Source organism: Papilio machaon, chromosome 19, assembly GCF_912999745.1.
Source record: "Papilio machaon chromosome 19, ilPapMach1.1, whole genome shotgun sequence".
NCBI classification, from domain to species: domain Eukaryota; kingdom Metazoa; phylum Arthropoda; class Insecta; order Lepidoptera; family Papilionidae; genus Papilio; species Papilio machaon.
The window spans coordinates 56,821-82,549 of NC_060004.1; the positions used below are offsets into that span (position 1 = coordinate 56,821).

A 25,729-nucleotide genomic window follows, 5' to 3' on the forward strand; every position below is an offset into this window, starting at 1 on the left:
GAGATCAGACAAAAACTCAAAACATTCATTTATATTACAACAATATTTTATTATCAAGTTAAATGTTCTTACATCGTATAAAATACTTTCACTTACAAATACTATCCATAATAATGTAATACAAACTATTTACAATAATTTGGTAACGTCGGTGTTACTAAATAATTTTACTACATATTTTTTCTAAATATAATAAAATTTTCTATATAATAATAAAACATAAAACTAATATTGAGCATAAGTAAGTATGTTTTACATAATTCAATATAAAATATACAATATACAAAAATAAAATAACGCACAGAGACTTTACATACCTATATCATACACCAGTTGATTCACTTTCCATCTCACGCTGATCGAGTTTTCATTTTTTTATTCACCAAAATGTATGAGATTTAGTTTACAGTTAATATTTATTCCTCATACTTGATATTTTTTTTTATTGTCAACAAATTTTAAAGTACCCATTTCTCTATGAGAATAACAATCGCAAATCGAAAAGTTTGATTCGAGATGAGAGTTGTGCAATCGCGAATTGATTATACAGCGTCCATTTTTGTTCTCGTGCGGCGAACAAACGAATCAAACTATATATTAATGTGGGAAGTCGGTCGCGAAGGAAATACTCCATTAAAGGTTGAAGATTGTAGGCCGCCGAATGAAGTGACAGCGTCCGGTTCGATTAAAAGTAAACTTAATTATCTGTGGTCGTCGCATTTATTTACAAATCCCCGCCATCTGGCGGCCGCCGGCGGCAAACATTCATCCACCCGAATGTCTGCGTCGTCTTTATCACCATATGAGAGCCAATATGCACCACACCGCGTACAGAGCGAACACGAAGAAAATGAATCGGACTATCTGATGTAGATAGTATAACCTGCAACAGATCAATGTACCGGTGAGTAAACCCGAAGACCCCGTCGTCGGTTCAATGTCAGTTGGGACTCGAAATATCGACAGAAATGAATATACAAGGCGATAGGTTCCTGTACCTTTTCCACTTGATCCTGGCGCGCGGCAGCGAGTCGTCGGTCTGCTTGAAGAGGTAGCGGCGTATACCCAGCAGATAGTCGTCGAAGTACTCATCCCAGTCCACCTCCGCCATGCTGAACGGGAACAGCTGACACACAAACACACATACATTGCAGCGCACAATTGTACGCCAGTTGCTACAGTTTGAAAGATTCCCTTGTAGCAGTAGTGTACGGGCCGCTTCAGGGTTTTGGTATTGTTTTGTCACCTGTCTGTCGAGTTGCGAGGTGGTATCCCACAGGTGTCGCGTGCGGCGGTTGCAGAAGGTGATCTCCCGCGTGCAGAAGTAGCTGATCACCTCGGAGAACTTGTGGATCTTGCTGTACACCTTCAGCATCCTGCGGAGGAGACGGAAACCGCACTCGTATATAGGATATTTTCACAGTGAAATTACGAGAAACGCAATAGGCGGCGGCGGCTCACGTACCTGGGCTTGCGGCCGAGGCAGAGGGCGAGGGCGTCGGCGAGCGCGGCGGGCGCCAGGTGCAGCAGCCAAGTGTACAGGCGGTGCAGGCGCGCGCTCCGCGTCAGCCGCAGCGATATGTACCTGGGGGGAGACATACACACATATATTGTGCTACTCGTCACTCTTGGCAAGGCGTGCGGCGAGAGGCGGCGAGAGGCGGCGAGAGGCGGCTCACCAGACGGCGTTGGAGAAGGGCTGGGAATCGATGCGAGCGAAGTTGTGCCGCTTGAAGTCGCCCCACGTGATGCGGTTCTCCACGGAGCTCACGTAGTTGAAGATGGGCGGCTCCGGCGGCGGCGAACTGAAGAGCAAACGGATGCGTTACCAACACGAGCCTACAGAGCGGCATGTGCGGCGTGTGTGGTGTGTGCGGCGTGTGTGTTGTGTGCGGCGTGTGTGTTGTGAGCGGCGTGAGTGTTGTGTGCGGCGTGTGTGTTGTGTGCGGCAAGTGTGTTGTGTGCGGCGTGTGTATTGTGTGCGGCGTGTGTGGTGTGTGCGGCGTGTGTGTTGTGTGCGGCGTGTGCGGCGTGTGTGTTGTGTGCGGCGTGTGCGGCGTGTGCGGCGTGTGTGTTGTGTGCGGCGTGTGTGTTGTGTGCGGCGTGTGTATTGTGTGCGGCGTGTGTGGTGTGTGCGGCGTGTGTGTTGTGTGCGGCGTGTGCGGCGTGTGCGGCGTGTGTGTTGTGTGCGGCGTGTGTGTTGTGTGCGGCGTGTGTGTTGTGTGCGGCGTGTGTGTTGTGTGCGGCGTGTGTGTTGTGTGCGGCGTGTGTGTTGTGTGCAGCGTGTGCGGCGTGTGCGAGACAGGCGCTCACCCGGCGGCGTAGTCGAGGTGCACGCGGCGCGCGGCGGCCAGCAGACAGCTGACGACGCAGTCCACTGGCACGAGGTCAGCGGTGACGCGCGCGTCGCACTGCAGCGTGCGCAACATGCCCGTCGCTTCACAACACAACAACAAACATATAATTAGAAAATCAAAATTGTGGTTTTCTTGCCGCATTGTGTGCTCACTTCTAATATCTATGTCGTAAGTATTGAGTTTTGGTGATATATACTATAGCGAAAATTAAAATGTTTCCAATTACTTAAACAGAAAGTAGTGAACATACCGCTGCCGACTGCGACGCCGGTGGGGCCGTACATGTTGTCGAGCCAGCACTTCAGAGGTTCTTTGGCAGTCGACGTCACTGAAAACAAATACTGTTTTTAATTATTTATAACAAACATTACATTTGCAGCAACTCTTTTTATGTCGATGCGGAGTTTAATCTAAGGTACTTGCTGCGGCTTGCACTTTGTACTTTGCTAGTTCTATCTGTGAGTCAGTACAGATTCAGAAGCTGACCTATGGCGGGGCGGAAGACGCCGAGCGGGACGGCGCCGGCGTGCAGACGCAGCTCCTTCTCCGCCAGCGCCTTGGTGAATGTGTACGTGTTGGGCCACTCGCCCAGGATGCTGAAACGACACACAGCACACGCTACAGTAACATATTCACTACAATTCGTTATGTTGTATTGTTCCCGTTTTCAAAAACGAGGCATATCTCTTCTCGACTTCAATAATAGTTAGTTCACCTCGGAATTCAAGATGCCGTGCTGTAAACTCGTATTTCATAATATTTATCCTAGAACTTGTCTCAAAACCTACCAGTGGTCGGTGCGCGTCTATTAAATTCTATGTTCAAAGTCTAAATATGGGCAATTTTATATCCAAAAACAAAAAAAAATATCTAATACCGAACTTTAGAACATAATATTACCATATAAATAACCTCTACTTAATTATTTTGTAAGAGCGAATATTTCTGAGCTGTTATGGTAAAAACAATTTAAAAAGTCGAATTTTCACTAGCCTGCGACTGCGACTTCGTCTATGTGAAAGATAATTTTTCAAAAAACTCGTAAGAGGATACTTATTTTTTCTATGTTTGTATGTATGTATGCGTAAAACTGGGCTTTACGCATAAAACTGGGCGTAAAAAGGCTGCTGCAACTGCTAAAGGAACAATATTGCGATGAAAACGTTCATCGAAATATTGTTCAAAGAAAAAAATAAGTTCAAAATATCTAGGTATGTAAAAATTCAAGGCTAGGTCTAGTCAATTCAAACATGTAAATATACATAAAATAATTCTCATAGAGGAGAAAAGTAGTATGAATTTTGAGAACAGTTCTCATCGATTCCGGATTTGGAATACGAATTAGGTCTGTAGTATATATTTACGTGGGCAGCATTTCGTCGATCTGCGCGTCCGTCATGTTGTCGAGGTCGAGCTGCAGGCGGTCGGTGTCTGCGGCGCACGGGTAGAAGCGCTCCTCCACGTGCGCCAGATGCGAGTTGGAGTACGCCGTCGACACGTGCATCAGCACCTGCGCATTGTTACGTCACACTCGCTGCATCGTGAGCGAGATTAAATCTTCCTCAAAATGCAGCCGACAAACAGTGGAACATGTGATAAGTATGCAAATGTCTCACATCGAGCGCGCGCATGTCTCGGGCGAGACGCAGCAGGTGCAGCGGCGCGCGCACGTTGGTGGCCAGCGCCGCCCGCAGCTGCTCGTCGAACTTCACCGTCGCCGCGCAGTGGAACATCACGTTCACCTGCACCCAAAGCACTCAGCATTGCAACACACATTCATAAATCTTAACAATACAACCGACAACTATAACCGAGTTTCATAATACGTATAACAGTTTTGTCACACACGCGCTACGGTTTCCTGTCGGCAAACTCATGGCAACGGCTAAAAAAATAATGGGTATAATTTGCTAGTGAAGGAAAAGAAATGTTTTCTACAACCTTATTAATTCGATTAGTTTAATTTAGCTTTACCTGCGTAAGTCGTATTCAGTATTAACTATCCTACGCCGAATCTTTTTCCTACGAAAAGATTTCAACGCGTTTGCAAGTCGGTCATAACTGCCTGTGGTTGCATAACATAATAGCGTTCGTACGATGTGTTTTCTACTCACAAAATATGTACTCGTATGAGATCAAGTATCATCAAATAATATTTTTTTTATTATAATACCGGTTTCCAAAATTATTCTCTATTTGTAAAAAGTCAATTGTATTCTGTTCGTGCGTGTGTCCTGAGAGTCCAAATCTAAATCAAATCTGTAGCACCTTGTCGGTGAGCAGCTGACGGTCTTCGAGAGAGAGGCCGAGGCCTGGCGCCGCGCAGTCAGCCGGTACGCCAACCACCTTGTGCCTGAACTTGGGCAGCACCAACTTCAGCCGGTCGAACACCTGCCAAACAATGCATTCGATCACTATATACCAACAGATCCTACTGACTTTACTTCTGTATTATGATAAAATGACACCTTGCAATTCAAATTAGTCAAGCATAAGTTTAGGCTGCAGTGGAACCTACATAATTACATACAAAGATGACGTACATAATTACATACAGTGAGCGACGGGTCGCGTCCGCGAAATTATACCAGTCCCACTCACCCTGATGAAGGGCCCCCGATAGGCTCGAAGCTAGTCGGTGACGACACCGGATATATATACGTGAGTGTTTTAGCCGTTCCTATATTAGTTTACATACAAAGATATTTGTATACCCGGTGAAAACCTTTCCTCTTCGTCGTACTTAGTATCAAGTTATCCCAACATTACGGAAAAACCGTAGCGTTTCGTAGCAATGTTTCTTTCTTTTAACCAAAAACGAGATCTTAAATCGTATAAAATTTGTTTCTCCAAAAAGGCTATCGAGAAAGAATATAGTCTATACCCACCTATTTAGTTTGTTAACTTCTACAGCGACGTTTATTTGCTTTCTTACATATTAGTTATTGCTTATGTTTATTATAGCAAATAGATTAGATAAATATTAACACAAGGATGAGGATGAACTTCAAAGAAGATTTGTTGTTTCTGAATAAACATTTGCAAAGGAAAATCCTTCGCTTGTTTTATGGAGGATGTTGATTTACAGCTCGGTATGGAGGTGACACGACACGAGCGCGCATGTCGCTTACGTGTGACAATGTTACTTTATAGTGACACAATGCGGCAATAAAATTAAACTAACTATATACAATGACTTCTTAAAAAGCTATTTTACATTTTCTTCTATGAACGATGCATAATTTATGCAATGTATTTTCCAATAAAATGTCAATATGTATCACAACAATAGTAAATTATTTAAAAGTACACATATTCCGGTATCATACGATTAAACTGCTTATATTAATATTCTGCTTACATTAAGTGTACAAGTGTACAAGTTTACAAATCTTGCATCAAAATGTGATAAAACAGGTCATTGTGTCACAAATATTTTAATGACCTCAGTACCTATTTGTAACCTTACCTAATATGACTATATGTGTGTGTGCTGCATATTACAGTACGAAATATACCCGTTTATGTTACTTTAATAAATATTTAACCTTCGTAAGAATATATTTTAGAAGTAAGTATATGATGTTAAATAAACATCAGAGCGAAACTGATTGTCGCTCGGATATTTCTTTTGACTCCGATCACATCCCGCCAATGTTAGGAGAGTTCAAAGCGCGTTCCTAAAGCTCATGTAACAACTGTTTAGTATTGTAACTAAGTGCGTAATATCCCACAGAGCATTGAAGTCTATGTGTGTCGCTCTAGGGGGTGCGATGACACGTTTGTTTTTCTGTGAAATCAGTGACATTACTTCACTATCAAGGTTTAAAAGTTGTAGTGATGTTGACCTCGTTGTAATCACAAATGTTAGGTGTGAGGAGATGTAGTGTAGTGGTCACAGTCTACAACATTGCGACTGCGCAAACAAACGGCGGAGGCTGCGGCGGTGCTTATTACATTAAAGTGGATTAGTTTGACCTCTAGCTTGTTGACCCTATCCAACTGAGGTCAAAGGTGTAAAGTACTTCACTAAATATGTTGTATTATCAAGTCAAGTTCATAAATATAAATATGAGAATTTAAATTGTTTCACTTCAAAGGATCCTACATTACATATTTCAGATGGAGAATAATGAAGTATACCAGACAATGTACTTATGTAATGGGTGGATTTAATAGATAGAGTTACGAAAGAATCAACTACTCAGTTCAACATAACAAACAATTAAGATTATTTTACTAGTGCTCTGCGTGGTTTTTGTCCGTTTAAATAATACGTTGGGTGCTATTAAATGTTTTCATATGAACATGGCAATTTGTTGACTACTCGACAAGATGAGCGAAGCAAGTGAAAGTGGTTCTTAATTAATTCCATTGTGACCTCCGACTGCCTAATTAGTACGAACCAGTTAGTATTTGTATTGCATCACAAGAACCATGGCTGTCAAAACATCTCACTGGAACGGAAAAAAACTATCCATATGTAGATATACAATGCTTTTTCTGGCCTAGACGAGGATATTTAGTACCAATGGTAACAAAAAGTATGTGGTGACCATTGGCGGTCGATACTCACGGGATCTTCGAATATGTCCTCGAGGCGGGAGTAGATGTCCTGGCCGCGCTTGCGACGCACCAGCAGGTAGAGGTTCTCGATACCTGGGCAACAGCGCAGTAGCTTCTCCACCAGGATCTTGCCCAGGAAGCCTAACACAACACGCCCGAGCTTAATAAGACACGTTAGAACAAAAGAATACTACAATAGAAGAGAAAACATTGCTAGGGTTCTATCGTTGATTTATATGTTATTTTGTCATATGTTTCATTAAATATCTACTTCTAGTTTTACTTTTCTAACACTATTTTATGCCATAGGTCCATAATCCTGTGTCACATATGTAGCTAAACTAGGTAATCATAAATGTTAATTATGTTATCAAGCTGACATCATCACCTTATCGATGTAATTTAAATGTTAAAACACGTGCATAATGATTGCGTGATATTTATGGTGCGGTGAGCGGCTGGGCGGCGCGGAGCGGGGGAAAAGGAAAGCTTTCGTTTGGCGCGCGAGTGCGCTGTTACGTCAGCGCGAGCGCGCGGCCACTGGGCCAAGGTCGCGACGACGCGGACGCGCTGCCGCACTGTCTCACTTGCTATGCTCTATACCTTAAGCCCCTATGCTCTGTACTATTTAAATTATTAAAGAAATATTACTCTCTATGATAGAACATGAACAATAAAAGTATAGCTCGTTATACTATATGAAGAAAAATTACAAGCCTGGCCTTGGATACAAATTATGACTTTAGCCCTAGCCCAGAGCCCCGAGCCTCGAGCCCCGACCGCGACCGCGACCGCATATTAGCTGTATTTAAGTAAACAAAGAGGACCTTCGACAATTATTGGCATTACATCTACAACCGTAGATCAGACACAGTAAATTAGTTAGTAAAATAAACAAAGTTGACTCAACTAGACAGTTGTAAGTCATTTTGCCACTTTTTATGATTTTCAGCAGAGAAAAATACAAGGCGGGTGTAGGAGATTGTAAATTACAATGTAATGCCAATTATTGTCGAAGGTCATCTATGTTTACTTAAACAAAGTAACCACTTTGTTTACATTGTGGTATCAAACATGAGAAATGGCATTCAAATCACACTCCATCCCTTTACAGAAGAAAACAGCAATAGTATTATAAGAAACACTCACCAGTAGCTCCTGTGATGAGCACATTCTTGCCGTGGTAGAACTGCTGTATGTCTGACAGAGCTGGGGCGGGGGCGGGGGCGGGGGCGGGGGAGTCCTCGCCGACCCTCTCCTGTCCCGTGCAGTCGGCGCAGTACTTGTCAACAATATCAATGTTTGTGTCAACACCGCCCACCTCTACAGGCTCTCCTGTCTCCGTATACGTCCGGTTGGCTTTGGTTAGGGTTTTGTTTATTTTGTTCATCTCTCTCACGTCTGCGCACGTCTGCATTGATTTAATGTTGGCCATTATTTCTACAGATCCTTTCTAACATGACGTTATTGTCTGCGGACAAAGGTAACTATGTATTAGTGTTCAGTTTAAGTTTAAATGTCAAACAACAAAGAAACCAAGGTCAAAGTTAAAATAGTTAGGAATGGAGTTTTTCATAGATACATTTGCGTCGTGTTTTCGTATGCAGAGGTACAATACATACAGTTTGATCGCGTAACAACACGAGCAGGGGACACAGTTACAGAAATAATTCATCATCAGCTTCAAAATTCCAGCTCGGTGTTGTAATTTTTGTTGTAGGTATTTTACCATCGCTTGAACTTCTTACTCTTTACCAATCAATATAAAAGTTAGAGATAATGTAACAAATAACATTTAAATGAAATGTATTTAATTTAACATTAAAATGAGGAAAAACAATAAATCGAGTCAATTGTCCTTTTTATAAAATGACCTACTAACAGTTCAATGACCTCCGAGCTCAAAATGTTATATCTCCGTTACAACTTACTATATACACAATGTATTGTCTAAAACATTTAGTGTCAATTATCGACCTGTACAGTTATACATTCGTTGTTACGCTACGATCAAAAGTTTATTTATCAAGATAACGGAAATAACGGACAGAGAGAGGAAAATTACGTACACTTTTAATATTTAGCGATATTGTTCATTACGTGAGCATTTTTTCTGCAGATTTATGTTATACATAGAAAGATGACAAAATGTTCTTCAAGAAAATACTACGTCACATTAAAAACAACCCGAATTCGTTTTTGTACAATGCGAGTAACGGCAGTCGTGGCCGAGCGGTTAAGGCGTCTGACTAGAAATCAGATTCCCTCTGGGAGCGTAGGTTCGAATCCTACCGACTGCGGACTCTTTGCTATTTTATTTGATAACATATTTCTAAAATTATCATATAATTATTTGTTATTTATTTACAATACAATAAAAACCTAAAATAGAACTATGTCCCACAAAATTATATAAAATAATTTGACTGTGGGATCAAAAAATTTAATTTAATTTTAAATTGATGTAAAATAAAATTAGATAAGTATGATAATTAAAATTAAAATAAATTTAAATTAATATAAAATAAAATTAGATAAGTATGGTAATTTAAAATTAAAATAAATTTAAAGAAAGTATAATGATAGTACTCATTGTTCACTAGATTTTACAAACATTAGTACCAATTTCATTAGAATAAATGAAAACAAAACATTTTTATTTTTTGATTAAAAATTGTTCCTTTTTCGTATAAACTACTTAGTTTCGTCTGTTTTCAATGAAACGCCTAAATTATTTAAACAGAGGAAGTCAAATTTCATACATTGCTGTAACATTTTTCAATTATTTATCCAGCCACGGTTTTTACATGTAATCCATGAATGAATGGATGTATAATATGTTATTGGTGGTACTTTAACATGGGCATGTATATCGTATAATCAAGAGATTGTGATAAAATTTATTCATAGGCTCATAGATATTGCGGTAATTGATTGAGATGAGTTAATTTTCATGTACAGTGTAGATAGCAGGTTGGGAAGTGGCAGCTCATGTGTGGAAGGAACTCTGTACGTAGTGTGACAGTGCGTTGTCCAGGAAGATGTTGGACAATGAATATAACAGTGCGTTACATGTCCGCTGACGTCACACGAGCACGAGCATACCGTACGTAACGCGGCGCGGCGCAACTAGGCTAACTGCCCGCACATTACGTTCAAGACACGGTACCGGCGCGGAATGCTACATTATAATATATTTATCGCCGTTACACTACTCTGATACTTCTATGATAGTAGCGTTGGAAAAACAGGCAATAGATACATAGATATTTAAAAACAATAAGTTAAACAAACCGTATGCGAACATGCGTTCTAGAACAATTCTTGCGTCTTATCTGATGGCTGTACTTGAAACGAGTCTGTGACTTTTTGGATATTACCCAAAAGAACTTAAGGCGTTTCAATAATAATTAGAACTAACGCATATTATCATCATTCGACCTTTATCTAGGTCGCAACAGATTATGTGCATAAATAATTTGCACATCTTGGATACACGGCTTTTTTAATACTTAAACTATTAGAAGTCGACTGTCAAAGGAAATGCGGTGAATCGAGGTTCAGAGACGTAGGTGCTCGATGCCAAATGAATCGGACGTCGTTTCTTTTGTAACTATCATTATGATGTGTATGTTCAATGTGATAGACGTGCCTGAGTGTATCGCATTCGATCACGTTTTGCAGATAGCTGCCGCGGCGAGGGCGACGGCGACGGCGACAGGCCGCGGACATTATCATACCTTATCTCAACCACCAATCGAACATAAATCAGCGTCCATTTTTTTTATATCATAAGGTGGCAAACGAGCAAACGGCCACCTGGATTCGCCGAAATAGCGAGGCGACCGTTGCCCATAGACATACGCAAATGCAGATGCGTTGCCTACCTTTAATCAACGGAGAAGGGGACGCACAGAAAGAGGATATTTCTCCTTCTTATGCGTCCCCTCTTCCGCCAAATCCACTTCCCCTTCCCATCCTTTCCTAATAAGAAAAGGGTGGGAAGAGCAAGAGGATAATTAGGCCTCCGGTACCACACTCATCAGACGAAACGCGGATTTGCTTCCACTTTACGCCTGTCTTCTGTGTGGTATTATATTTCACCGGTCGACCCGGCCAATTCGTGCACCGAACAAATATTGTTGTTGCGGGATCTACCACTGTTAAAAATGTAAATGTACTTGTATGTGTCAGTGAAAGAGCAACTGTACAGCCCGCTACTGCCGCTGTACTGTACAGCGATTGTCCACCAATACCGGCACCGTCACGAGGTTATTTCTGTCCGAGATGAAAATGACGTGACGGCGGTCATTTGTCCACAGCGACGATCTCGGTTGAATATTTTCGCTACGTACGAGGTTTACGACGTGACGGCGCTGGTGAGGTGGATATGAACAAACTTGTTTAGTTTTGCCGATACATAGGGCCATCATTGTTTCGGCGCTCTTCTGGCGCTAGCGCCGATCTACGCAAAATATCGTGGGCCAGGATGACGGTGCGGTAGACAAGCCACTGTAGTAAATGTATTGTCGCTACCACGGCGCCGTCATCTCGTTCTTGTTGACGTGGCGGTGACGGTGTTGGTGGGAAAACCACCTTACGTGTAGACGTAGACGTTGAGCGTCATTTGTTTGTTAAAAGATCTTTTTTAATATTATATTAATTGAATCCTACTACAACATATTAAAAATTAAGTTTTATTAATTTATATAAATGCAATATTGCATAATTAATTATATGTCATTATTAATAAAATAGTGGTCTAAAAAGATAACATTTACATACTTCTGATTTTATTATCAGTTTCATATTTTATTTGCGCGATCTGAATTATTATTGTCACAGAATAATAATTTTATTTGCAACCAGTAGCAGGAACAATTTACATCGAGATTTACAAAGAATGTATTAACAAGAAAGTATAAATATTACAGTTTATCCCCATACTGTAATTGTAATTGTACTCAGACGAGCCTGACTCGTGGGGATCTATAGACAACAATTAACATAAACTGCACGAATACTACCTGCACAGGTGGATGATGTATCCATGAAATTACAATATCGAGTTGTGTCGAACAAGGGATGTTTAACAAATAAGGGAAACAGTTGATCTAATTCTAGACCATTCATTTATAATTTGCGCCGGAATATATTATTTTTTGTTATATATATATATTTCAAATTAAATATTTTAAATATAAATGTTAAAAAAGTATAATTCCAAACTCACCCGGTTAAAGGAGGAAGCGGTAAGTGATGCGAGGAGTTGGTCGCTTTGAGCGCATCACCAAACTAAACGCGATTGACGCGCGAACCTCTTTATATCAAGTCCGCTAAGTTTACTTTACGAAAAACAACCGCTTATTTTACTTTGTACCATAAATAAATAAATAGTGACCAGAGGAAAAGGACACTTCTTTTATTTTTTTACATAGACTTTATTTAAAACTAGTAGTTGCCCGCGTTTTCGTCTGCACGGAATTAAAGAAAAATCTATTAAAATTAAATTAATAAATATAACAATGTCATCCAGGGATAGTGTAGTGTAACTTTCCAACAGTGAAAAAAAAATGTGAGCCGTCATGGGACGCCTGGCAGATGTGAAACATCGTGTGTGTACAAGTAATATGCATAAAAGATAATATTATTAAAATAAAATATATAATATATATATGTATACCTCAGTATAGCGTGGCGACCCGTCGCCACACCGTACACTCTACTACACATAAAATATATATATGTATACCTTAGTATAGCGTGGCGACCCGTCGCCACGGAAAGCGTCGCCACGCCAATAATTCGGTTTACAAGTGAGCCTATAGATGTTTCACATCAAAAATTTTTAAATCGGTTTAGTAGTTTTGGAGCTTATGCAATACAAACAATCAAATCTTTCCTCTTTATAATAATCGCCGCAAATCCTATATTAATATAAATAATATCAAGACAATTATTACTTAGTCGCTAGTATCAATTAAGTACGATATAAAACTTCATAGAAAAATTCGATACTTCATAGTTGTCAAAGTAATCCTAAAACGAATAAGGAGTTACTCAACCACGCTGGCCCAGTGCGGAATACTTGACTTCACATACATCTTTGAATTTCTTCGCAATTAGTGAAGGTTGCATTACTATGTTGTGGTGACAGCGGGGATCAGTGCACTGCGTCACCGACTTATTAAAACAATTTAAAGGAATTTGTTAAAGGCGTAAACAGAAATAAAACAATAATTAGAGGCGCTTATGTTCACGGCCTCCTGGGATAAAAGTAAAAGTTTGTATTATTTGAAGCGTGGTATTTTTGTGTACAGGGTCATCATTATGTTGCCTAAACCGACCTCCGCGATCGTTGGACGTTGCAATTTAACCACAATTCACAATATGCACCAGACAACTATCTACATAGCATCGCTTGAATTACCTGACCTAATCAGTTTCGGTTATTATTTTTCGTCATTCGACAGATCCTATATAAATATATATTCAAAAGTATTATTTATATTTGTTTATTTCCTCTTCGAGTTTAGCAGTTGTAGCGATTTGATATTGCGCCTCTAACTCTATACTCGGTACCGAAGACGAGCCGAAGCCTGGCGTCACACACTGGATACGTACTACTGCTATTTAGACAGCTAACTAAAAGTAGACAATACATTTTCTTTGAAACATAAGACATTACAATGAAAGGAATTAAATCTTTTATTAAAGCAATATTTCTATTTACTTGTTTTTATATGTACTCGTAAATTAATAATAATTGAAAGAAATAATGAATATTTTTAAAATATATTTTATGCATAAACAAAATATAGACGATTGACGAAGTGTTGCAAAAATATTATCTGAAGGACTAGGATAATATTTCTGTACATGACGTGGTGGCAACCGACTAGCTCTCTTTTTGTTTTTAAAAATTACACGTTCCCTTCGGAATTAGTAGATCTCGTAAACCCCTATACTCGTATTTATTTTATAAACTTCAATTCTAAACATGGCATAAAAGAACTATTTATGAACAGTGCAGGCCTGTCCTAAACACCTCTCGGCAGCGTTACGAGGCAGATATTGAGGTGCCCTAAAACTATTTTACCTATTTAAAAAAGAAACAAATATCTTTTTATGCATAATCTAAGAACATAGATATCTACATAATTACTTTTTATCTCATTTTCTAATTAATTCCAGTCAGTGTTATATATATGTGTTTAATTGCATTCGGATTCGTTAATGCGTATTGAAGTTGCCCAAAGATGAGTAAGATTTTGTACCAATATTGGATTCATAATGTCTTCCTTTTTTATAATCATTATAATTTTTGATATTTTTTATTATTCCTTTTTAGGTCTGTACGTTCTTTTTATAATTTTTTCTTAAATTTCAGTCTCATGTTTGACTGTTTGTTAATTTTAAATATTTGTTGTTTTAATTTCTTTTATAACTCTTCACTGTACTAATATTTTAGCGTTCATTAAAAACAAGTGGTGTGGTATCCGCCGCAGCACATGTCGAATGATAATCGTGTCTTTTGAATAAATTAATTTCTTTCTTTCAAATGAAACTTGTCTGTTTGTCTTTTAAACATGATAAGGATATGACGAGCAGGTATCTGAGTGAGTCGGGCGGTATCCTCGGCCATCTTAAGTAAATGAAATATTGTTAGTGCAAATATTGTATACTTGCATACAAACAGACCTACGGAAAATAAACATCACGGCAAAAGTAATAACGTTGTGATTGTGCGAATAACGTGATAAAGAGACATCAGTCAAGAAAGCCGAGCTCTTACCGAGCGGCTTGATACTCTTGCCTTGCGGAGGGACGTCAGTTCCCTCAGCATTTTTTATCGTTTATACCACGGAGAGTGTTCCGAAGAACTGTTTGGAACGATTCCTTCCGATTCCGAGTTTCGTCATCGGACGACCCGACAGACCGCCAGGTACCATCCATACCGTCTGGACGGCTGGCATTCCACAATAGTGCCATTCTCGCGAAATTTCTTGCCGCGCACGGCCGCGTTGTGGAATGGTCTGTCTTCGGCGGTATTTCCAAACCAGTACGACTTAGGGTCCTTCAAGAAGCGAGCGTATCACCATCTCAAAGGCCGGCAACGCATCTGCGATTCCTTTGGTATTGCAGATGTCCATGGGCGTCGATGAACACTTTTAAAATGAACCTTGTCCATCTTTATGTCGATCGTAAGATATTAATATTGGTATAATTAATTAATTTTTATGGAGTTTATACAATTATTTTTAATTTTGAACTAAACTTGTTCAAAGGCATGAAGCGCGGTTTCTATCGCAGTTGTTAGGTTTGACACGCGGAGTCATGTCACTATTTCACATGATATAAAACATTTCATAAATTTACAAATAAAATAATAGTTTTCAAATAAAAAATATAATATGTGTATCATACTCGAACATGTATAAGTCTAATCAAATCATGTATTAAAGATAACAACGTATTTTTTAGTCACCATTTATATTATTTTAGGACATCGAACTTGAAATTTAAACTAATTATGTTGACTCATGCTCTTGCCTATTTTATAAAACGCTATTGTTCATTAGACAGTGTGTAGTTAAACAGTTTAAAGGAAAGTGCTCTTATTCTGCTCTCAATTTTTAATATCAGTTTAACTCTCTATAACTACATAATATTTTTCAATCTGTTTGTTTCCAAATGAATGAAAATTGACAACATATAAACTTCGTATACGACGTATGAGTTTCGGGCTACAGCAAACGGTGAAACCGATTCGTAGCCCGTAGCACTTTTATGTCTACGAAAGCCGCCGCCCTCTTGGCCTTGTCCGAACACACTGTTCGCTGGTGCGGTACTGTCCGAGCCAGTGTTCTAATACATCCTTCGTAACTAATCAAATTATATAAAAAATACTTCTACAAGGTTACGATATTATTTTAACTGGCTAAATACCTACTTTCATAACGTTTTATATTCGTGGTTTGCAATTTAAGATTAGGCTTTTGCAATATGCAGTTTGATTACTTGGGCATCCTAGACTGATCGTCTATGAGATGAGGAGGTTGTGTAGAAAATTCTAGAAATTGGTGGAGCATTGCTGGTGGCCGGTGGGCCCCCGGCAGCACCGGCCGCATTGCGCAAATACTGCGCCGTCGCAACATTGAGTGAAAACGTCCGCAGTTCTCAGTCCGCAGGCACTCGGCGTGAACTTGAACCCGATTCGCGGCTCGTAATTGAAGCCGACTTAAATAACGCCGCGCGGCCTCAACGCCTTATGACACGTTTTTATATAACACGTTTAGTTAGAGAATAGTTACAATTACTTATTTCAGGCCAAAAATTTATTTTCCTAAATGACGTGAATAATCGGCAATGTTTTATTAAAAAGCTAACTCTACTGATCTTAAATAAAACACAGCGTGGTGAGTGGTGACATTACAAATGTAAATGTTTACAAAAAGTGTGCAGGAACAAGAGCGAGTGGCGGAGTGTCGGAGTGGCGAAGTGGCGGAGTGGCGGCCCGGGTGTTATATTGCGCAAGGCGGAACAGACACAAATGCTGACAAAACATCGCGCGGAACTCGCAAATCAGACACATTTTATTATTGACCTTAATTTTAAATCATTTTAGTATTGAATAACACTGTTTCTAGTAAACTGTGCGATGGAATATATTTAATATGTAGGATGCGACTGGAAGGTCATTAAACGGATGAACGAAAAAGAAAATTACATTTTCGTTGTTCTTTCTACGGATATTTTCTTTGAAAATAAATAGTATACTACTGGCTGTTTACTAATTATTCATCTAAGCTATTTCCGTACGAGACCTCTTTATATTAGTTACGAAACGGCGGTTCCTATTCTGATTATGTTCAAAATATAGCAGGAAAAACAATAGCCACAACCAAGAAGCCAAAAACAAGATTAACCAATTAAGTTTTTTCGCGGGCGAAAGATGATATGATATCTTGTAAACATATAAACAGTGTCTGGATAAGAGTCACGTTCAGCAGAAAATGATGCAAATGTCGTCCGCAAAATAAACGAGATCGAACAAAGCTTAGACTAACAACTGTCACACTCTGAGATGTAGGTAAGCCCTTATTGCAAATGAAGAATGCGCAATAACTAAAAGACTGCTTAAGTAAGTGGTGAAAGTTTTTTAATAATGACGACTCACCTCGTTATTATTAAAAAACATCCCGCGTGGAGAGGATTTGTGCCATCATCAATCTTTTTATATTATTAAGCGCGCCCCGTCCGCATTCATCGGAGTTTTCATATAAGGTTTCATTGATTCCAATAATGCGAAACACTGAACTTACATTGAAGTAATCTGTACATAAGAAGAGATAACGTTTACGTAAACGATTACAAACGAATTATAAACACGTCTCACGGCGCTAAAGTGCAAAGATTAGCATAGGAAGCGGGTTGCGTCGAGGCTCGCGGGTCTCATATCTCGAATTTCGCAAGCGACGACGGCCTCGCCTCCGCTTATCCAATACATCAAAATTGGGCAATCTGCAATTTCTAGCGATTGAACACCTATCGCTGTGCGGTGCAGAGCGGTGCTCGCAGTAAACAACTTATGACCGCAGCATTGCCATCACTCGATATACTACTTCCTAGTGGCTAGTGGCGGTATCGACTTTCACAAGTTTCGTTTGTAAAACCCAGAAAAAACCTTGCGAAACACTGCATAAATTAAACGTGGCCCAAAAACAATGATATAATATTTAATTAGCATTATACAATCACTCACCTAATTTTGGTTTATGCCAAGAATTTAAAAAAATCACTGCACTAATTCATAAATAACACTGGCACTGGCGTTTGTTCTATAAAAGAAAAACAATGTCCGTGTAAAGGAACGACACTGAACTGTCAAAAGGAAAGCGCGCCAATCGTTTCGGCCATGGCGGGCGACGGCGACGGACTATCGCGAGCCGCCAAAATATGAGGCCAAAATGATCGTTGCACAACACTTTATTACAGAGTATTACATAAAAATCGCCGGTGGGCACTCGGCGGTATATTATGCAAAGAATGGTCGAATTTCTCGGTGCTTTTTAGGTTATCGGATGGGTCCTTTTCGAAGTGATTTTTTTAGATTCGGTCGCGGCGGCTCGTGAAAGTGTGCATGCACCTGCGCCGGCTCGTGGTTCACAATTGAAGTGGTAGTCGACAGTCGACATCATCTTCGGCGCCGAGCGCGAGCGGACCCCCACCTTGAGAGAAATGCTAAGCGGCCGGTGGCGGGAAGCAGCTAGCATCGACCAGCGGGTAGGGCAGCCAAGTCGGTGGCGAAACAATCAATGGACTCCATAGTCAAGCATGTTGCGATGCTGTTTTTTATTCCTTTTTAATTTGTACAAACCGATAACTTAAAAAAACACTTCAAATTAGACCATACTAAAAATCGAGTTAAGATGAACGTCGACGTTACCAAGTTTTAAGTTAAACTAACTTCGGTGCCAAGTGACCTAGTTATTTTAAGTCGAGACCCATCTCAACCAAACTCTTTTCATCCGCTGCATTGGTTAATATTGGATATAATATTTGAACTTCAATAACTACAATACAAATACCGTTACAATAAAATTATTCGTAGTCTGTTGTGCAGTTGTTATACCCCGTTTGATAATGCATTGCAACTATAGTATTAAATTGAAGACGATTAACCAGCTACCGTATGTTACAGAACCTAACTTCAATATTAAGCACAAATGTCAATTGCAACAAAAGCACCAATGTAAGAACTTGTAATGAAAATTACGATTTATATTAAGATGGTCCGCGCTTACGAGCAATAACTTGTTTTTTCTTTATTTGTACTTTAAGGGCCTTACCATAAAAAAACTTAGAGTGTTTAAATTCATTTTAACTTAAACATACGTCAACCCTTTTATACTGTGATTTTAGCGCCCGGAGCGGATTTTTGACAAATCATGGTTATTGAAACATTATACGTAGGATCTTTGCCAATAAATAATGAAGTACTTATACCGAAAGCATTGTGGTGATATACATTTATGGTGAAACATATAACACCCTTAACGTCAATAATATCAATCAGCGGCGGCCAAAGGGTTAATAACGTGTTTAACTCAATTGTGTCTAACAGTATTTTTTGGAGTAAGATAGTAAGTATTTAAGTTAAATCAAAATTACACATTTTTTAGTTAAAATCATACACAAAAATGAAATATTGTAGAATATTTACATAGATAATAGTTATAATGAAATCAATAGATAAAAAAAGTTTTGGGGAGGCTCGAACCATTACAATTTATAGGTCTATATGTATTATTACTGGATTGAGCCTCTTGCCAATATTGCATTGGGCATCTTATAGAAATAATACATCCAAATTAGAGCTAGTTACTGCTAAGGTTATATTTTTTAATTAAAATTAGAAACAAGAACTGTTTGGTTGCGCCATAACAGTAAATTTTAACGAGCTAATACATACATAACTACGCACTATGTTTGGCAATGCGATCGCATCTAAATGTTGCCGACATTTAGGTCAGTACTACAGGCACAACTTCTCTGCTCACCCTACAAGCATTACAGCAAGCTCACTAGAATTACTTATAATTATCTTAGAAATAGACTTTCATCAACAAGCAGATCATTTAGGAGCTTGTTCATTGCTTGCTGCGTACTGTACAATTAATTAAATTCAGTGCGCCAGCGGCGCAACGGCCTTGAGGCAAGGCTCATTTCACCGGACACAGAGTTTATTGCCAATATCGTTGCGTGCATGCTGTGTGCGTGTGCAATAGAGCGCGGCGAGCGGTGCGGTCACTCATGCACTTAAGCCACGCCACGCACATCGCACAGAGTGGTCTTTTTTTGGGTACTTAGGCGATACTAACATTTTTATTATCCTAAGGTACCCAAAATTCAAAATTAATACTCTTAGTTCAAAATTAATGTACTCATGTCCGGGATTAATAAATATTGAATTATTTAATGCATCCAACTGAAATCTCTGCCTAGTCCTCTGGGATACGGTTTTATCTAAAACTATCGTTTAAAAATGTTTGCTGTTTTTTTTAGTTCTAAAAAATATTTAAGATCATTTTTCTTTGAATGGTCGGTGAATTTTTCGGTCTTTCGGTGAATGGAAATAAGTTTGTATTTTTGTTAACGTTTTTCCGTATTTTCTAAACGAAAATGTCAAAGCTCGATTTCTGTCGTGATGACAGAAAATGCAGAAAATACAAAATTTGTGGAGTGTTCGTTCTTGATTACTGATTACAAAATAATTTCTGCCCTGACGCTATTGGCTAATTAAATTCTATTTGACAGTTTGAATTATTTTTAACCACTTATGATGCAATTTGTACTTGTAAAAATCAAAAATATGTGAGAAGTAGGAAACAAATTATCGATTGTTTAGAATTGTGTTTGTTGTGGAAGAAATAGAAAAGCAAATATTATAAAATTATTCCAGGTTCAGTGAAAGTTCAAATATTTTCGAATTTACGTTCCAGTTAACTTCAAAACTTCCAACTGTTTAAGTGATCTTAAATCTTCATTAACGTTGTTGAATTTAGTGCTGAAACATGCTACCACGATCTTATTACACTGAACAAGACATACGAAGGCGACAAATTGATACTTTAAAAATTTTCAACGCTAACGTAACTGAAATAAAGGAAAATGCCGAGTACAGGGTGGGATTTCCTGCCGAAGGGAGAAATATGAGCTTGAATATTGTTCTGGGTCCGGAGTTTCCGAACGAAAAGCCCGCAATATTCGTAAACCCGGTGTTTTCTCATCCCTGGATAGCTGACAATACAAATCAAGTCGTCGGTGCACCTGGATTGGTTAATTTCACGCTGCACTCAGACCTAGGTATTTTTTTTTATATTAATACATGTTTCTACTTACAAATCAAAACATCTACTAATCAATTTAAAGTAAACTCTGTTTTATAGTAAAAGAAGATGACAACAAGTTATATATCAAATGTCTAAAAATACAACATAAATAATAACTATGTCATGATACTGTTATTATAAGTTATCTATTTGTTTATTATTGTATATTGCTACAAATTGGCAGGGCGTGTTGTCCAAGCCATCACAAGGGAGTTCCAGAGAGCAGTACCTGCTGTGTCGGGCCAAGAGGACAAGTCCACAGACACCAGTCCACAGTCGCAGCTCAGCTCTCAATCCGCGGTGTTCCCTGAACTCTCTGAACTCAGCATTGATGAACTACAAGAGATATTGGAAAATCCTGATTTACAGGTAGACTTTGTTTTTGTCAAAACTTATCATACAATAGAATAATAGTTAATTATATTTCTTATACATATATTATTTGGCTCATATTTGTGTGCTGATTTGTGTTAGATTATTTCCTAAAATCATCATATTTTTGATTTATTGTTTTAAATGTTTTTAGATTATAACATAATCTATTAAATTATTAGTATATTGTAAATTTATCAATTTGACATTAACCATTTTTTACATTCTAATTGCAGGATAAACTACTGGAAACAAATCCACAGCTGGTGGAGTTAGATTTAGAGACAGAAGAGGTGATGAACAGGATAGAGCAAATAGCGCAGGAGAATATCGCCAAGCAGCAGATGCTGGACGATCTCAAGTCGGAGGTGATAGAGCGCATCTCCAGCATCGTGCAGATGAAGATGCACTATGAGGAGCTCAACAGGAAGCACCAGAAGCTGGCGGAGATGTACGACCCACACCGCATCCGCGACTGCCTAAAAGAGGCCGCACTGAAGGCCGATGAGGAGTCGGAGGTAATCGCAGAACAGTTCTTGTTAGGTAAGAATTTATTTTTATTTATTGCCTTATATTCTTTTACTTAACTCATAGATTGTTGTCAGTTATAAATAAGTAATGATAAATTGCAGGCAACATTCCAGTAGAGACATTTGTGACGAGGTTTGCGGAGAAGCGAGCTCTGGGGCAAGCGCGGCGAGCGCGGGAGGAGCGGCTGGCACACCAGCTGGCTCAGCTGCACAAGGCCACCTCATAGGCATTATATTATATACTAACTTATTATATGTTATTGTTGTTGTGATTGATAAAATATGATAAAACTTGCCTCGCCTCTTTCATTTGTTGACAGCAAAGTTTACTTGATTTATTATATGTGTATAAATGTATAGGTTTTCTCATAAAACATCATGTGTAAGTGTTAAGATTCATTTATATGTTAAGCACTATAACTATAACACTAGAAAAAACTAATTTGCACACATTATCCTTATTATTATTATATTAAATGTCAATATTTATGGGCGGCTTTGAATTTTCATATGATTTGTATGTATAACTACAAAATAGTGTATGGTATAAGTTTTGTATGTAACTTCATTAGCGACATTGAAACATAAAAGTAGCTTTTTCAGTACAGTAATAGTCACATTAGAAATACACTTATAGTCTTCCGCTAGCTTCTTAGAGAAAACAAGTGTCCGATGTAATTGATTGTTAAGTCCGTCTGTGTGTTTATGTACCCAGAGTAAAAAGTGTACCGTTTTATACTCATTAAAATTATTCTTAATGAATCAGTTTATTTAATTATAATTATAATACAAACAAACACCTGTGAGGCGAAGTCACTACAACTTGACATGTCAGCGCCTGTGCAAAGTGAAACGGCAATTCTACAGAAAAGATACTTATTAAGTATTAATTGTAAGGAAGTTAGGGCGGTCAATTCCCTGTATCAAAAAATTATCCTGATTGACCTGTGGCAAAGATAAACTATAGTTGAGTTGGTAAATTTAGATAATGTTTGTAGAGCTTAAAATTAGATCAAATAGTTCTCGCATTGACACATTACTAAAAATGGGTGGGGTACAAATGAAACGTTAACACGTTATCAAATACCGACAGTCCACGTGTCCTAGCCCACTTGCACTTGCTTATGAATAAAATAATAATATTATGTTACTGTTTATTGGTATAATTGAGAAATGAATGATATCGGCTGCAAACAAGTTGTCGTTGCATAAGACGGGAAGTCGTAGCACCGCAGCATCGCCACCGCCACGGTCGTCGCCGTCCGATTTATTACATAAACACATGAGACCGGTAACGAGTCTTTTTTTGAGATCTAACAAAATATTACATCATGGGTCGTGGGAATTTAAAATATTCTAAAAGGTTTGTTACTATTGCCAAAATGTATAATAATCGCCAATTCGTATCCCTTTCATTATTCGTCTACTGGTGTGATAGGAACCTTAAGCATCTAAAGTTTTAGTAGAAAAGTTGCTCAGATCACAAAAAAATTAATAAGAAGCTATTAAATTAGCAAGTGGCGGCGGGCACTGGCAGTGAGCTCGCCGCAGCCGCAACCGCACCACGAAGCGATAACATTTGTGCGGTTATGAGGCGGAACAAAAATAATGAAAAGCAAACGATCGTTTGCCGATGGACCGCGACGTTACTTATACCGAAGCGTAATTCGTTTTTGCAATTTTCTCAATACAATCTACATCATATTTCTACTACAAAATATTAATAGTAAATTCTACAATGCTGTCAATTCCTTTGCTTAACGAGCGCGCAACGTACCTTTTCCGCGAATTATCTCATGGTACCATTTCTTATTTCATTTCATATTATTAGCGTGCTCATCGATTACATTTGGTCTTACATAAATATATATCTTGTACAGATCTTCTAACCTAAAATAGACCAGTTGTAAAATTATTTGGTACATACCTTTAGTTCTGATGACAATGCAATTTTTATATGCAGCGTCTTTGTAAATAAAAGATTACCCTCATTACGAAAGTGTCGATAACATATTTTATGGATGGGTGAACATATGATGTGTCCAAGGAGATGATGGTAAACATTATATTTGATTGATATAGTTGCGACATTTCTAATATCAATGCAAGGTCAAACAAACGGCTGGACGCGAGATTGGTTCATATCGCCGCGGTGTGATAGATAGTCGCTAAGTTTATTCATGTTATATTTCCCGCATGATGAAATATTCGTACTATTTAGCAAAGCCACGAAGTGAGTCTGGCTCACTGGCGGCGGCGTTAGACACGACCGTTTCATACGGCCGCACGCCGCGCCGCGCCGCCGCGCTCCTAGCTACACCTTTCTATTAATTCAACTTACAGTATTAATGTCATGGTCAAAGTAATTAAAAATTTTTGCTTATCGTGTATATTTGATTTTGATGACTGTTAATTATCAATATACGTTTACGTTTCAAAACGTTTCGAGTGGCTGTCAGAAATGGCGGGAAGACGACACGAATACGTGATTTTATTGATTCTTGTTTGTTTATGGAATACAATAGACGGTCTCAAATTAGAGCAAGTTCTTATTCTGAGCAGACACAACATCAGGACCCCGCTCACCGCGAGGCTCGAGGACACGACTCCTTACAAATGGCCCCAGTGGAAAAATGAAGTCGGCCATTTGACAGACAAAGGCGCTCTACTGGAGAGTTACATGGCCGAATATTTTGCCGAATGGCTGAACGAGACGGGTCTACTCCCGCGAGGATGTCCTACAGATGACGAGGTTTTTGTTTATGCGAACACGAAGCAACGCACGCGAGAGTCGGCGCGCGCCTTCGTCCGCGGCGCGTTCGGAAACTGTAGCATCAGCGCGTACAGCATCGACTCCGAGGACATGGATCCCGTGTTCAATCCCATCCTACGTGACACTTCCGAGACCACCAAGCAGAAAATTACCGCCGAAATGATACAAAAATTGAAAGGATTGAGGCTCGACGCCGCTTACAAGGAATTAAACGATATCATCGATTTGAAAAATTCTGATATTTGTAAGAAAGATTCGTTTTGTGATTTCCTTCAAGGTGAAAATGAGATCGTGTATGTCATCGGAAAGGAACCTAATATTGTAGGACCGTTAGCGACGAGCAACAACGTAATGGATTCATTCATTATGAGTTACTACGAAGGCATGGCCGATGAGGATGTGGCGTGGGGCAAAATAGTTAAACCCGAGCAGTGGGCGCTGTTGTCCGAGATAATAAGAGAAAATCAAAACGTTCGCTTCAACAGCACCTCGCTCGCCAGGGATGTGGCGAAACCTTTATTAAAGTATATAAAAACAGTGTTTGAACATAACCCGCCTAGAAAAGTGACGGTGCTTTTCGGACACGATTCTAACCTGAACTCTGTCATGTCGGCTCTGGGCTTCAAGTATTACGAGCTGCCTCATCAGTATGAAGCCACGCCCCCTGGAGGGAAAATTGTTTTCCAGAAGTGGCGCGACGAGGACACAAATCGAGCTTTACTAAAAATAAACTATGTTTATCAATCGACAGATCAAATTCGCAATGCATCTCGTTTGTCGCTGGGCAGGCCACCGCTGTGGGTGCGGTTGGAGCTCACAGAGTGCAGCGCGGATAGCAACGGATTTTGTCCTTGGGATCAGTTTCAAAAAATGTTGCATGCCATAGAGCAATTTTAACTTGAATTTTACTTTTAATCCATAAGCAAATTCCATGAAGCAAATTGTGATATATTTAAAATACTGTAGCTAATGTTTATAAGTTTATCTAGCTTCCTGGGAATCTAAATGATTTTAAAGTTATATCTTAGATACTAAGTAATCAAAAACAAACAAAAAATTTTCGAAAGGTATTTTTCGTATGTACATATTGTCCTGAAGAGGAATTATTTAGATGAGGATATTGTGCCGCATGCTATGAAAAAACGATGTTTTCCAATTGTGCCTATAAAATGATTAATTTTTTGAATTATTAATAAATTATATAAAAAATACATTCTACAAAAACAATGAATAACA

At 39.0% G+C, this 25,729-nt stretch overlaps 3 protein-coding genes and 1 non-coding gene across 5 annotated transcripts; 3 read left to right on the plus strand and 1 right to left on the minus strand.

The window, feature by feature from the left end:
• Window positions 1–333: 333 nt before the first annotated feature.
• LOC106715617 (fatty acyl-CoA reductase wat) lies at window positions 334–18,332 on the minus strand. 2 transcript variants are annotated; one of them, XM_045682391.1, is made up of 14 exons: window positions 17,726–18,332; window positions 8,073–8,394; window positions 6,934–7,064; window positions 4,626–4,748; window positions 3,974–4,099; window positions 3,722–3,867; window positions 2,844–2,953; window positions 2,608–2,685; window positions 2,314–2,437; window positions 1,680–1,805; window positions 1,466–1,585; window positions 1,247–1,376; window positions 999–1,126; window positions 334–883 (listed from the first exon to the last, which is right to left on the minus strand). In XM_045682391.1, the coding sequence occupies exons 2-14, from the start codon at window positions 8,356–8,358 to the stop codon at window positions 796–798; spliced, it is 1,716 nt and encodes a 571-aa protein (XP_045538347.1). In that variant the 5' UTR covers window positions 8,359–8,394; window positions 17,726–18,332; the 3' UTR covers window positions 334–795. The 2 variants fall into 2 exon arrangements, with proteins under 2 accessions (XP_045538347.1, XP_045538348.1); XM_045682392.1 differs by lacking the exon at window positions 17,726–18,332 and adding an exon at window positions 12,157–12,179.
• Window positions 9,142–9,223, plus strand: Trnas-aga. The gene has a single exon. It is a non-coding gene; the product is annotated as a tRNA-Ser (tRNA).
• A 1,977-nt stretch (window positions 18,333–20,309) lies between the features above and the next one.
• Window positions 20,310–22,080, plus strand: LOC106715869 (vacuolar protein sorting-associated protein 37A). The gene is made up of 4 exons (XM_014509231.2): window positions 20,310–20,792; window positions 21,003–21,187; window positions 21,427–21,733; window positions 21,823–22,080. Exons 1-4 carry the CDS (start codon window positions 20,501–20,503, stop codon window positions 21,945–21,947), a joined length of 909 nt encoding a protein of 302 aa, XP_014364717.2. The 5' UTR covers window positions 20,310–20,500; the 3' UTR covers window positions 21,948–22,080.
• Window positions 22,081–23,990: 1,910 nt separating this feature from the next.
• On the plus strand, window positions 23,991–25,426 carry LOC106715844 (glucose-1-phosphatase). Its single transcript, XM_014509202.2, has one exon. It carries the CDS (start codon window positions 24,182–24,184, stop codon window positions 25,388–25,390), a length of 1,209 nt encoding a protein of 402 aa, XP_014364688.2. The 5' UTR covers window positions 23,991–24,181; the 3' UTR covers window positions 25,391–25,426.
• The last annotated feature ends 303 nt before the right edge of the window (window positions 25,427–25,729 follow it).